The 14082-nt window shown below is 41.0% G+C and overlaps 1 protein-coding gene and 1 pseudogene across 4 annotated transcripts in view; both read right to left on the reverse strand.

Moving 5' to 3' along the window:
* Positions 1-1904, reverse strand: part of LOC129723561 (uncharacterized) — a 104925-nt gene extending 103021 nt beyond the window's left edge. For all 4 annotated transcript variants that reach the window (XR_008727772.1, XM_055677867.1, XM_055677865.1 and 1 more), the window contains exons 1-3: positions 1673-1904; positions 947-1613; positions 54-891 (exon numbers count right to left, since the gene is read on the reverse strand). Coding sequence is in view for 3 of the 4 variants with exons in the window: in XM_055677867.1 (XP_055533842.1) it covers positions 99-891; positions 947-1613; positions 1673-1772 (1560 nt within the window). In the remaining variant the exon portion in view is untranslated. The remainder of the gene's footprint in view (positions 1-53; positions 892-946; positions 1614-1672) is intronic.
* Positions 1905-4027: 2123 nt separating this feature from the next.
* LOC129720340 (uncharacterized) lies at positions 4028-13653 on the reverse strand (annotated as a pseudogene).
* Positions 13654-14082: the final 429 nt, after the last annotated feature.

A 14082-nucleotide genomic window follows, 5' to 3' on the forward strand; every position in this document is an offset into this window, starting at 1 on the left:
GTGACGTACTTAAGTTTCTCTAATCAATTAGATAACTAAAACCAATTGCTTACCGTTAAAAGAAGCAACAGATTAAGGCACATTGTTATCGGCTCCTGTTATTCCTGTGTTGGTGAGAACTCCGGATTCCAAAAACCAATCGGTGTTTCGTGCAGCTGAACATTTCGACATTCACGGCAATTTCGCACCATTTTGGAACGTATAACCTCCACCGGAAGCCCACAGTGGACCAAAAAATCATAGTGTTTGTTGCATTCTCCGCACCGACGCTCCGGCGCCAAAGGTTTCTGAGCTGATTGCAATTTTTCTCTGCTAGCAAAATCCGTCTGCTTCAATTCTGACGGTGCTGGGGCCATCACGCTCAGCACGGATTGCCGGGTTTGTTCTTGTTTGCGACGCTGCTCCCGGATAGCTTCCATAAACAGATCTTTTTGATTTGGTTGCGTTTCTTCGATGACGATGACCTGTGCCGCTGGGGGATTTACAAACAAAACACTACTCGTATCTGAGTCGACGTCATTTATCTGTTTAGTTTCTTTAGTCGAAACTGGTTCGTTGGGAGCTATTGGAATCTTTTTGGGAAATAAGTTTTCCTTTTTAACACAGGATGTGTGAGACGTTTGCCGAGTCAAATCTTTTTCCGCTTCCGAGAAATAGGTCTGATCGATATCAAAATGATCATCTTCGGGAGGATTCGCTTGTGGTTGAACTTTCATCGATTTAGAGTCACCTATCAGTGAAGACTGTTCTCGTTTCTTAATGCTTTTTAGAAAACGTGAACCACTGAAAGCGGTTGGACTCGGCACGACAAAATCATCAAAATAAGTTTGATCTTCAACTACATCCGATTTGTTCAGGTTGTCAGGAAAACGTAACTTAGTTTGGCGCAACCTTAAAAAATACTAACTTGAAAAAAGAACAATAAATCTATACAATGATTGAATACCTGGTCCGGTTTAAAAGAGAATTGTTCTTCCCAGTTGGTGTTGGTGTTCGTTTTGAGTTGGATGCCACTACACTGGCAGATCCAGTGTTTCCTTTTTTAACCGTCCATTTTCCAGCTGGGACTACATTCTCTTGTTGTTCTCCGCTCCCAGTCTTAGGTGTTGCCATTTTTGCCCTCACAGGAAGCTGTTCAATTTGCTTATTTGTTTCTGGAGATGTTGGTAAAGCTGAGGAAAATCTGTTGAGAGATAAATTGTGCTTCTTTTTCTTCTTTTCCGTTTCCAATAATTTTTGATCAGGTGTTTCACAGAGTTCGGTTTTGATCCATTTTTTTCTAGGTGGTGTATATTGAACGTTATCTACGGAACCGCTAGGAACTTTTGGTGACAAAGGAGTCCTGGTTGGGGTCTGCGTAAGTGCAAAGAACGATTCGTCCGAGTCCGGTAGATTGATATTTTGATTCAATATGGAGCTAGAAAGCTCTGAATCAGATTTATTGCGCGCAGTCGAGGTTTCCTCAAGCGCGCGAACAATATTTGAAGGAGAATCAATGGAGTGAGCTTTGCGCCTTTTGTGAGAAACAACAGGTGGTGTTTGGCTATGTAATTTCAACTGTTCGAAGATAGCATCATAGTGCCGACTTACGTCTGATGCTAATGTTTGCATTTCTAAACAGAATAATATTCAGTTGATTTATGACTAATGTTGAAACAATAGAAACACTTACTCATGACTGTCTCGAACAGATTGCTGAAGAGCTGCAAAAAGCTTTCGTGCACCTTACGGTGTTCGAAATACTTCTCAATTAGTATGTCGGAGTTTATCATTATGTACAAAATGATAGAAACAATATGTTCGTTTAAATTTCCATAACTACGAACGACACAAGCGCGAATGAAACTGTTTCAACAAAAAAAAAACGCCTGCAAACAGTAAACAAGACATAACAAGAATATGAAGTTAAGTCGAAACTTCGAAACTGACATGAGCAGAGAGTTTCGCATATTACGTTATCACGCATTATAGCGACCGCCATTATGGCTAGTAAACAGCTGGAAACATTGAAAGAAATCTCGACTACTTTGTGATAAGATCGTATGTCTAACGTAAACAAAACGAGTGAGAGATGATTTCTCGCCAAACACGTGAAAAGGGCCCATGTGCCATATGTAAACAAGCCAAATTTTCTCGTTTCTTGATCAATACAAGCGAAATCTACTCTTACCAATAAGATTTATTGATAAAAGAATTCACTTTTTATCAAAAAATCTTATTTGTACGAGTAGATTAAATTTGTATTCATTGAAAAACGTGAAATTGTGGCTTGTTTACATATGGCACATGGGCCCTTTTCACATGTTTAGCGAGATTTATGCTTGTGAAGTACAAGGAATATAACTATCACTCGTTTTGTTGACGTTTAGACATACGACCTTATCACAAAGCGTCGAGAAATCCATTCTAAAGCTCTACACGCTCATTTTTTGTTACTCTAAAGTGAGTTTGATATTACCCATTTTTGAAAAAGGGTGAGGTACCCTAATTGGAGTACCTAGAGTAGAGAGTAGAATCTACTCTGTTTATGCAAACCAGAAATTAACGAAAATGAGTACAAGTTACCCAGTTTGCCTAAATTTGGCAATTTAATGATAACTGGGGGTCCCCGTGGTGTTGGTGCTGAGGTGGAGATAGATGGGGAACGTTTTGAAGTGGTTGACGAATTCGTTTATCTTGGTACGCTTGTGACATGTGACAACGATATGAGCCGTGAAGTGAAACGACGAGTTGCAGCTGCGAACAGGGCTTTCTACGGACTGCGTAACCAGCTAAGGTCCCGTAGTTATACTCCCGGTGGCCCTTTACGGACATGAAGCATGGACGCTAAAGGAAGCTGATCGACGAGTGCTCGGAGTTTTTGAGCGTAAAGTTCTGCGATCGATACTTGGCGGTAAATTGGAAGACGGAGTGTGGCGCAGACGCATGAATCACGAGTTGTACCAGGTATACAAACATGCTGATATAGTGAAGGTAATACAGCGGGGCAGGCTTCAGTGTGCTGGACATGTAGCCAGGATGCCTGACGAGAGAGCCGCCAAAACTATCTTCAGTAGAGAACCAGGAAGAGGCCGTCGACTCCGTGGTAAACCTCGCACGCGGTGGATGTGCGCGGTGGAAGAAGATGCACGATCTGCTGGTGTACGGGGAGACTGGAGAACGGCTGCCCAAGACAGAAGAAGCTGGACATCTCTAATTCGTTCGGCCCTAGACCGGTGAACGGTCCGTTAGCCAAAAAAGTAAAGTAAAGTTAAGTAAGTAAGTAATGATAACTGGGTTTTGTAAATCTGACTCAATAAATAAAATAAATTCAAAAAATCAAAAACATAGATTTATTTTTCATCGAAACCATTGGAACATTGAAGTTCCTGCAAAAAAATGGAGAATGTTTCCCATTAACTTCAGCAAAAAGATGATCGCATAGAACAAATTTTTCGTAAGTGTATTATGATAAAATTTGTAAATATTTCAGGCATAAAACCATCATCTTATTTTCTTCTACTTCCGAGCATCTGTTGCATGCTACGTAAATAGTTTACACCGCCATGTTAATGGACACATCCGGAAGAACCTCGCGTAGAAACTACACACTCAGTTCGTAACACCGAACTCGGTAGAATTTTACTGAGTTTTCGAACAACTGACCTTTCGGTTATCAACGCTCGTAACTGATTTTGTTTACCGATATCAGTAAACCGCAAACTGTCAAAATAAAGCGAGTATTCCAGTAAAGAGTGAAGACTTTCTCGGTGAATTTATCTGATGTGTTCAGTGAAAAATAAACTGATTTTACTGAGTTTTTTCAGTGATAAATTTGTTGTCATTAGCTTGATTTTGATCAGTCAGTAAATCGACTAAAATAAAAATGGACGTTTTTATTTTTCTTAAGTTAAAACTACTGACTGTTTACGTTACTTTGAAAGTTTTATTAAAAACAGAAACAAAATGTCTTAATCCAGACTACATTTAAATTTTTCCCCAGTCGTAGTTAAATTGCCAATACCCATCAGCTCCGACAAAATAAAAATTAAAACATTTTATCTGATGGTTTACTAGTAGCGTTGAAGACAACCATCGTTTTACATAACATCTCGAAGCAGTATCGAAATTCCTTTTTTACTGGTAGTGTTATTCCTCTCCATGAGATAACCGCATCGTAATTGTCATCTGGGAAGTGTCCTCTCAAATAGAGGATCGGATTATCGTTATCATTGATAGGAATCGGTTCATCAAGCTAAAATGTGGAGAAAAAGAACAAATGGTTTATTTATTATTATATAGAAGACTACTAAAATGATAATGAACATTTGATTCAAAATTATATAGGTAAACATTCAAATATTTTCTTTTTTTTTAAACAAACTATTAGAATTGTGCTAAATACTAGATATTTTGTTAGATTAACGTAATTTTTAAACATATGTGCATTATTACCTGGATCCATTCTGCTATTCCTCCCAAAGGTATGTCTACCAAGTTACAATCTTCTGTAGAGCGCTTGATTCCACGAGCTGGATTTTTGAGCCGAATGATTCCTAGTGTTCTGATGGTGTCTGTAAATGAATTCAATAAATTAAATAAACTCTTCCAAATTGATAACATTACCATCCTGAATATTTTTCAGTAGAGTTGAATAATGATTCAACATCTTTGTTTGTAAGTCTTGGAATTTGTTCCAGAAGTGCGGAGCCTGTGGATAAAGTTTCTGAAAGTCGAGCGAAAGCTAGAAATAAGAGTATATCATTATTAAAAAAACAATCATTGTGAGTTAAGTGTAACAAGCCTTACTAGTTTTCCATCAAAAGCAGTAGCTATCGGAAAATCCATCAAATAGTTGTTAAACTCTCCAGATTGGTGAAATCGGTCTCTATCATTGAAAGTGTGGATCCACAACTTCTCAGCGCGTGGTTGTGTTCTTGCGGAGAGGCAAAAGAATTTCAACTCAGCAATCTGAAACAGATAATACGTCGATGTCAGTTTTTCCAAAATTCACAGAGATCCGAATTAACAATTCATTAACTTGAGCAACCTATTATCCCCACATATAATTTCAAACCTCCATTGCAAATTTCCAATCAGTTTGACTCGAACACGAAAAAATACAGAAAAACCTATTGAGGCTTCATACAAAAATTAGGTCACGCTTTCACGGGGAGCTCAAGAAATGATATAGGGTGAAGGGAGGCTCGGAAAAATTGTCGTTTTTACCGTAACATAACTTATTATTGGCCTTCAATCTACTTTGGCAGCGAAAAAGATCAAATGTTGGCAAAAAACTCCTTGAGTAGCGAACAATCTAAAGCTGAAACGTAACATCAAAAAGACCTGTTCTTCGTAGTATAAAAGATTGTAGTTAACAAGATAAAAAATTAACAATTCATCTAGATCCTCAGAACAGCCTTCATCCAGGTTAACAAGAAGTTAAACTTTCGGTTCGCCATTTGCTGCGCGTTTTATTCGAACAATTTTTCTCCCTCCGGATATACGGTTGACATACTCGAGATGTTAATGCAATCTTCCTGAATGCTTATGTGGACCTCTTGCATTTCGGTGAAACCAGAGAGCTTGAGGGTTTTCAGCATTACTTGAACGCAAGATAGGATAAGCTTGAACCAACGAACGTGCTATAAGGTCCTTGTGGAAAGCTGTAGGATACCTAGAAAAGGAATTTTACGATGTGAATAAAATTGCACAAGGAACAATTTCTATTTTACTTAAGATCCATAAGTTGTTCTCAAAAAGATGGTCAATACGTGTAATATTTGTTTAAAATTTTGTTGTTTGGTCGACTTCCTTGCTTTAGGTATTCTTTAACTTGTTGACCCTCTGCTGTTCTCTCAAGAATACTGTCAATGTCGATAATCTAGCAAATTGCATAAATTTGGTGAAACTTAACAATGTATACGTAAACTATTTAATTATTTAACCCAAAATAAACTTCTAAGTAACCTGGTTAATTGTTACAAAGACCGCGACATCACAGACTCTAACAATCATTATCAAAGCACAGAGAACCGACGTCCAGGCGAAAGACCTAGACTTGGCACAATTAATATAAAATAGTTGCAGTCTCTAGAAATTATCCCCTTGTAATGTACGATAGCTACGACACTCTGAAATAGCGGTGGTAGTACAATAGAATAATTTATAAGTTTTCATTAATCTTTTTTTTTTTTTTTTCAAATAATGCTCTGTTCTCTGTGATTTTTCTCAACCCAAACTTAAAATATAGGGTAAAAATTGATAGGAAAATACCTTTTTTTTTTGTTCATCTATAATTTATTTGACACGGCACAAATACAATTTAATGTCTAACGGCGCCAATTATATCTGGTAGCTTACTTTCTAAACTATCTTTATAACTAAAAGCAAATTTTTTATCCTCGCTGCCGACCACGAGCTGAAACTAAATCTAACTTAAAGCTATAATATTTTGCATTTAAAGCACTGGTTTACTGTATGATGGTTTTCATTGCCATAGGTAAGCACATGTTCCGCTGCTGGGCCAAGATATTACGAACTGGCATATTGGGTTGTCTCCCTCGGGCCTTGAGAGTATCGTGCGGGTCTGATTGCTGTTTCCGGATCCGGGGTCTTAACGTGTTCTTATCGTTAGGCTGGATGCAGGCGGAAGGGGGTAGGACTAAACTGGGGCGTGGATGGATTTCGGGAAAACGTATATAAGGGACATGTAGGATAGGTCACGGCTTGCCAAGACATCACGAACAGGAACAGCCGACTGCCTACCTTCGGCCTGCAGGGAAGCTATAATTTAGGCCTGGCGTCACGGTGTACAGGGCATGACCAAACAACGTGCTCTATGTCGTGATAACCTTCACCACAGGCACAGATACCACTTTCCCCGAGCCCAACACGACGGAGATGCGCGTCAAATCTATAGTGATTGGACATAAGCCGGGACATCACGCAAATGAAATCCCGACCTACATCCAACCCCTTGAACCACGGGTTCGTCGACACCTTGGGGATTATGAAATGTAACCACCTTCCCAGTTCCCCTCTGGTCCAAACATTTTGCCAACTGATGATCGTATTCTGACGTACAAATGAGAAAAATTCAATAAAGGCAATTGGTCTTTCATAAATTCCACCGTTTGTTGCGCCCACCTTAGCCAAAGAGTCCGCTTTCTCATTGCCCGGTATCGAGCAGTGAGAAGGGACCCACGCTAAGGTAATCTGATACGATTTTTCGGATAAAGCACTCAGATGTTCCCGTATTTTCCCCAGGAAATACGGAGAGTGCTTAACATCTTTCATCGATCGGAGAGCCTCAATGGAACTGAGACTGTCCGTAAAGATGAAATAATGGTCCGTGGACATTTTTTCGATAATCCCTAGGGTGTACTGAATTGCAGCCAATTCTGCGACGTAAACAGAAGCAGGATTATCAAGCTTATGGGAGACGGTTAAATTGTTATTGAAAATACCGAAGCCAGTGGACCCATCAAGAAGTGATCCGTCAGTGTAGAACATGTTGTCGCAGTTGATGTTTCGATATTTATTAGAAAAAAATTTGGGGATCTGCTGCACGCGTAAATGCTCCGGGATTCCACGAGTTTCTTCTATCATGGATGTATCGAAAACACAGTAGAATCAGAAGTATTTGATAAGTTGACACGATTTGGAATATTCGAAGAAGGGTTAATATTATGGGACATGTGATTAAAAATACAATGTCATAAAACGGGTTTGAGAATTAAGTTCGATTAACCTTTAAAATTTTCAATCACAGGACGGTTCAAGACCTCACATTTGATAAGAATGCGAGAAGACAGGCTCCAGAAGCGGTTTTTCAATGGTAGTACTCCAGCTAAGACCTCCAAACTCATCGTATGGGTCGACTGCATGCAACCCAAGGCGATACGCAAACAACGATATTGTATTCGCTCCAGTTTGATCAAATGTGTGTTTGCTGCGGAGCGGAAGCAGAAACGCCCGTACTCAATGACAGACAATATCGTTGTTTGGTAAAGCCTTATAAGGTCTCCTGGGTGGGCTCCCCACCATTGTCCGGTTATTGTACGAAGAAAATTCACTCTTTGTTGACATTTTTTCATCAGATACCTCACGTGACAACCCCAGGTGCCTTTAGAGTCGAACCAGACACCATGATATTTGTGTACCAAAACCTGAGAAATCGTTTTACCCATTAATTGTGTTTGAAGCTGAGCAGGTTCATGCTTTCTAGAAAAACTACTATCTCAGTCTTCTCCGGAGAGAATTCGATACCTAGCTGTAAAGCCCAAGCAGACAAATTGTCCAAGGTATCTTGCAATGGTCCTTGCAAATCGGCAGCTTTGGCTCCTGTAACAGAGATTACACTGTCGTCTGCAAGTTGTCTTATCGTGCATGAATTTGCCAGACATTCGTCGATGTCATTTACATAAAAGTTGTAAAGAAGGGGGCTTAAACATGAGCCCTGGGGAAGACCCATGTAGCTTATGCGAAAAGTTGCCAAATCGTCGTGCGTAAAATGCATGTGCTTTTCGGACAGCAAATTGTGCAAAAAATTGTTCAAAATTGGAGAAAATCCTTGTCGGTGAAGTTTACCCGAAAGAATGTCAATAGAAACGGAATCAAAAGCCCCCTTAATGTCCAAGAACGCAGACGCCATTTGTTCTTTGCGAGCATACGCCAGCTGAATATCTGTTGAAAGCAACGCAAGACAATCATTCGTCCCTTTGGCACGGCGGAAGCCAAAATGAGTATCTGATAGTAGACCATTTGATTCGACCCAGTGGTCTAAACGACGGAGTATCATTTTTTCCATCAATTTCCGGATACAGGATAGCATTGCCTATAAGAGTTGTGATCATAAGCTGGTTTCCCTGGTTTTTGGATGGCGATCACCTTCACTTGCCTCCAATCCTGCGGTACAATGTTTTGCTCCAGGAACTTATTGAACAAGTTCAACAAGCGCCTCTTGGCATTGCCAGGTAGATTCTTCAACAAGTTGAATTTGATTCTATCTAACCCAGGTGCGTTATCGCGTCGTGACCCGGAGCCGTATCGCGAACAAAGTTTTGCGCAGGAACAGAGTCCGGACATACTTTCCTGGCAAAATCAAATATCCACCGACTTGAAGACTCCTCGCTTTCGTTGACCGTTACGCGATTCCGCATTCTTCGGGCTGTGTTCCAAAGAGTGCTCATCGATGTCTACCTCGACGTCTCGTTCACGAACCGACGCCAATATCCGCGTTTCTTTGCTTTAGCCAGGCTTTTAAGCTTGGTATTAAGCTCCGAATACCGTATATAGTCGTCGGGTATACCTCCCTTCTGGAAGGCCAAAAACGCGTCAGATCTTTGCGTGTAGACATCGGAGCACTCTTTGTCCCACCACGGAGTTGGAGGCCGCTCTTTGATCGTTACGCCGGGATATTTCTTCGTTTGGGCTTGCAACGCGGCGTCGAGGATTAAGCCCGCGAGGAGGTTGTATTCTTCAAGTGGTGGGTGATGTTGAATCGACTCGACCGCTTTTGAAATCATTTCCTCGTATAACTTCCAATCGACATTCCGTGTGAGGTCATACGGAATGTAAATTGGTCGCATGCGAGTTGAACCGTTAGTAATTGAAATAAGAATAGGCAGTTGGTCGCTACCGTGAGGATCGAGGATTACCTTCCATGTGCAATCCAGCCGTAGCGACGTCGAACATAAGGATAGATCCAAAGCGCTTGGGCGCGCTGGAGGTTTCGGGATACGTGTCATTTCACCGTTGTTCAAAATAGTCATGTCGAAGTCATCGCAAAGGTTATAGATTAAAGAGGAGCGGTTATCATTGTAGGGGGAACCCCAAGCCACACCATGAGAGTTGAAGTCTCCCAAAATCAAACGTGGCGAGGGAAGAAGTTCTATTAAATCAAAGAGCAACCGTTGCCCAACCTGTGCTCTGGGAGGAATATATATTGAGGCAATACAAAGCTCTTTACCTTGTATTGTCATTTGACATGCGACAACTTCGATGCCTGGAATCGAGGGTAGGTTAATACGATAGAAAGAATAGTACTTTTTAATCCCTAAAAGTACTCCTCCATATGGGGTGTCTCGATCAAGGCGAATAATATTAAAATCATGGAAGTTGAGATCAATATTTGAAGTAAGCCAAGTTTCACAAAGGGAAAATGCACCGCATTTGTTAAAACTTTAAATCCATTTTTGGTAAAATACTTCTACAATTCCACTGTAAGACAGAGATAGAATCCTTCGTATACGCAGATGAATTAGGCATCGAAGGATACAATCGCTGCAAGGAGGGGCCATTGGGCAGTCAACTGCTTCAAAAATAATCTAACTGTTGGGAGGAATGCTGTAAGAAAAATTTTAATTGGATCGGGTACATTGAAAGTTTCAAAAATCCAGTCCACAATGTCAGAAAATTTCACTAATCCAGAGTTTGTTTCATCAACTGGGAGTGCAAAAGGAACAACTGGGGTTTTAGATGTTCCTGGCAGTGCTGGGAACTCCTTCTGGGACTTTAAATTTGCAAGCCCAGGAGGAGTTTGCTTCGGTTTTTCCGCAGCACTGTTTGGTTTGTTTGTAACTTTCATTTCACTTTGGGAAATCTTAGGACCTTTTCGGGGAAGTTTAGGAGAGGAAATATTTTTCCTCTTTCTAGACGCCCCAGGATTGGCATAAGTTGTTCCCGCTGGTGAATCGTCAGAATCGGTTCCATCAGAGGACAACAGATCAAAGGGGTTCGATGTTATGGTAGAAGTGGTCACGGTCTTCTTCAGCATCTCAGCGTAAGATCGCTTTGAACGCTCCTTAAGTGACCGCTTGATTTTATCTCTGCGCTGCATGTACACCGGGCATGTGGAGAGCTCATGCTGATTTTCCCCGCAGTGAATACATTTTTCAGCATTTACACTGCAAGAATCGTCCGCATGAGTTTCTCCACACTTGCTACATCGTGCCTTATTGCAGCAGTAGGCGGCTGTGTGGCCTAGCTGCTTGCAATTGGTGCAATTCATAACACGGGGTACATACAATCGCACAGGCAGACGAACCCGATCGATCGAGACGTGGCTAGGGAGAGCAGATCCGGCAAACGTAACACGAAACGAGTCTGACGGAGTGTACACTTTTGTGCCGTTGACAAGAGCCACAGACCGCAATTGCTTGCAATCTATGATCTTTACTTTTACGTCGTGACACAAAGCATTTTTGAAGCAGCCAAAACCGCTTGCCAAGATACACTCGACCGACAGACTCGAATCGGTTATGACACCGTCGATCTCCACGTCTCGTGCGGGTATATAAACGCGATACTCGCGTGTGAAAAGCTCGGAGCGAGCAATAGCGTTGGCCTGTTCCAGGTCGCTGACCACGACACGGAGCTTGTTGGGTCTGACCTTGGAGATTTCGGTCACGGCCTTGTACCCCTCCGTCAGGTCTTTCGAAATCTGCAGGATGTTTAATGGTTTCGATTTCGGTCCTGCTTTTGGCCGAAAGAAAACAGTAAAGCTGCCCTGAGATCCGTCCGGGTAAAGCCTGGGGCTAGGGGGGACTGGAGAATTAACAGAGGAAGGGTTGGCAGGAGGGACAGGGTCGGAGGGGTTCGGGAATGGTGGCACGGGAGGCGAGGGATCTACATCCATCGCGCTAAATCTAGCACACTAGCGCCGACAGAACACGTACCTCTTTACTTCTCCTTTCAGCAGGGTTGGTTGTCCGAACGGTCGAAGCTGCAGCCGTTACAGCCAGCAGCACCAATACAGCAGCTTCAAACAGCCACCAGCAGCGAGCCGGGTGTGTGATCACTCAGCACAGCGACACAACTCGCTGTCAACTGTTGGCTTCTTCTTTTTCCTCCTTTGTGTTGAGATTCTCGTCCACTGCTGTAGCACAAATCACTTAGCAGCCAAATCGGCTTACACACCAGCAAACAGCCACGATGCGAAACAGTTGCACAAAGGCGGGCGACCTTGAACCTTCACTCGACCAGGCAAACAATGCCAACACTTGCTCGCGCGTCTTTTGTTTTATATTCTATCGAAGCGATCACCAAACACATCCGATACTGATGCGTGTTCGGCACAGAATGGGGAAAATACCTTGTCCAATAATATTTCGTGGAATGGATTAACTTCATTTTTATCATGGCAACCTTCGATTGGATCCTGGTTTCCCTCCTGATCGAAAATTTCTGCATGTTCGGCAATCGTCTCCGTAGCATCGTTTATAGGATATTCAAGCATTTCTATTGCAAATTCTTCATTTGTAGGCATAGAAGATATTTCCTTCTGAATGCGTTTGATATGTTTAATCGTTTTTGTTTTCAACTGCAGTCGTGTGAAATCGTGTTCATCTAATTCTAAGAAAATATCCAAATCGTCAATACCTTCAGACTCTGCAACGTTAATAAAAACATATAATTAGGCTAGAAAACAGTTTAGTTTGCTTTATTTATTCTAGAGACAATTCTGCAGACAGGAGATCGCACTATGAATAAGATTAGAAAATACGATTACGACTTGCATTATTTTAGGAGCTACCATTAAACCACTCTGTGCCTTTACTTTATTTGACAACCGTTCGTGTATACAAAGATTCAAAAGGGGCGAATTCCGTTATTCCACTGGGTGAGTGCGAATTTTTTTCCACTGGTTGAGTGCAAATCTACTCAGGAATTGGCCCTGATACAAGTAAAAGAGATTTTTAAGGCTGTTCGCACCTACGCAAATTCTCATTGCAATTGTCAATTTATGTGTGAAAACAAAAGCAAAAATATTTCCCTCCTTCACTTTTGCAAGTGAAAACCAAACCAATATCAACAGAGTCGTCATGGCCAATATATACAGATATCTGTATGAAAAATACGCAGAAAAACTGTATAAATGCAGATCAACCTGTATATGTGGCATCACTGGTTTTGACGGCAATTAGGTTGGCACCAGGTCAAAACCAGAGTCTATGTTTATAATATAGAGTCGCGCAAAGATGAAACCAGAAGAACCAAATCAGTGTCAAACAAGGGTACCAATCGAGCAATGTAAATAAACAAGGTGATAATGTTAGGAGTGGATGAAAAGTGTTGTAATTAAGCGTGATAAAGAATATGTGTTTTTCCGAAGTTTTAACTACATGTTTTAAATCCAACATTGAACATGTACACTGGCTCAGTTAAATTTAACAAAGCATCACCGGTGTAATTTTTCAAAACTGTGTACCCTGAGAAGAATTACAAAAAATGATATTCGGTTATGCATGGTGGAAAACAGAACTGTATAGTTCTTGGCAACAAACGGCATAAAAACTGTGTTGCCGAAATGATAGATTTTCTCTTTGCGCGACTCTATATACACATAGACTCTGGTCAGAACGAAGTGAGCTGATGAAATAAAGAAATTCGTTGCCAGATTACACATCGTACACGTAATACGAAAGCACGACTACTGTTAGTTAGGAACCATTCAAATATTACATAACGCGGAATTTGGCAATTTTCAATACCCACCCACACCCATGTAACGCAATTTTACATGTTTGCCACATGCAATATAACGCTCCGCTGAATACCCCCCCCCCACCCCCTAGAGCGTTATGTATTATTTGAATGATCCCTTAGTTTTGCATTTGCAGTTACTGGTTACATACTGTCACAACCCTGTGGGATGTGATGCACCTCCATCTGTACAATCTTGAGCCGCCGACGGCCGATGAGCAACCCTGGATGCTCAACTGTCTACGAGTGTATTGACAGATAAAAGGAAGAGCAGAAAAAGGTAAAAGGTTGTCAGAGTGAGCTCGCTTAAGTTACTGATAAACGAGGTTCAGAAGGAGTTTTTTTTATGCTACCGGAATTAGATTACATTTATAATTATACTTACATCTAATAATTCATTGTTATTATACCTACATCTAACTTAAATTATTAGTACGGGTTTTCTTATAAGCTAAAAGTCTGGTAAAAGGTAAAATTTAAATTAAATTATAATCGCTTAACCTAAATGTCACGATTATAGGATTACTCCGTTATAGTTAGTACGAATTTCTAAAAGTACGGGCTGTTCTAATACAGGTTGTTATAGTACGGATAAGTAACAGAAGGAGACCAAAC

This window comes from Wyeomyia smithii, chromosome 2 (genome assembly GCF_029784165.1).
Source record: "Wyeomyia smithii strain HCP4-BCI-WySm-NY-G18 chromosome 2, ASM2978416v1, whole genome shotgun sequence".
Taxonomy (NCBI): domain Eukaryota; kingdom Metazoa; phylum Arthropoda; class Insecta; order Diptera; family Culicidae; genus Wyeomyia; species Wyeomyia smithii.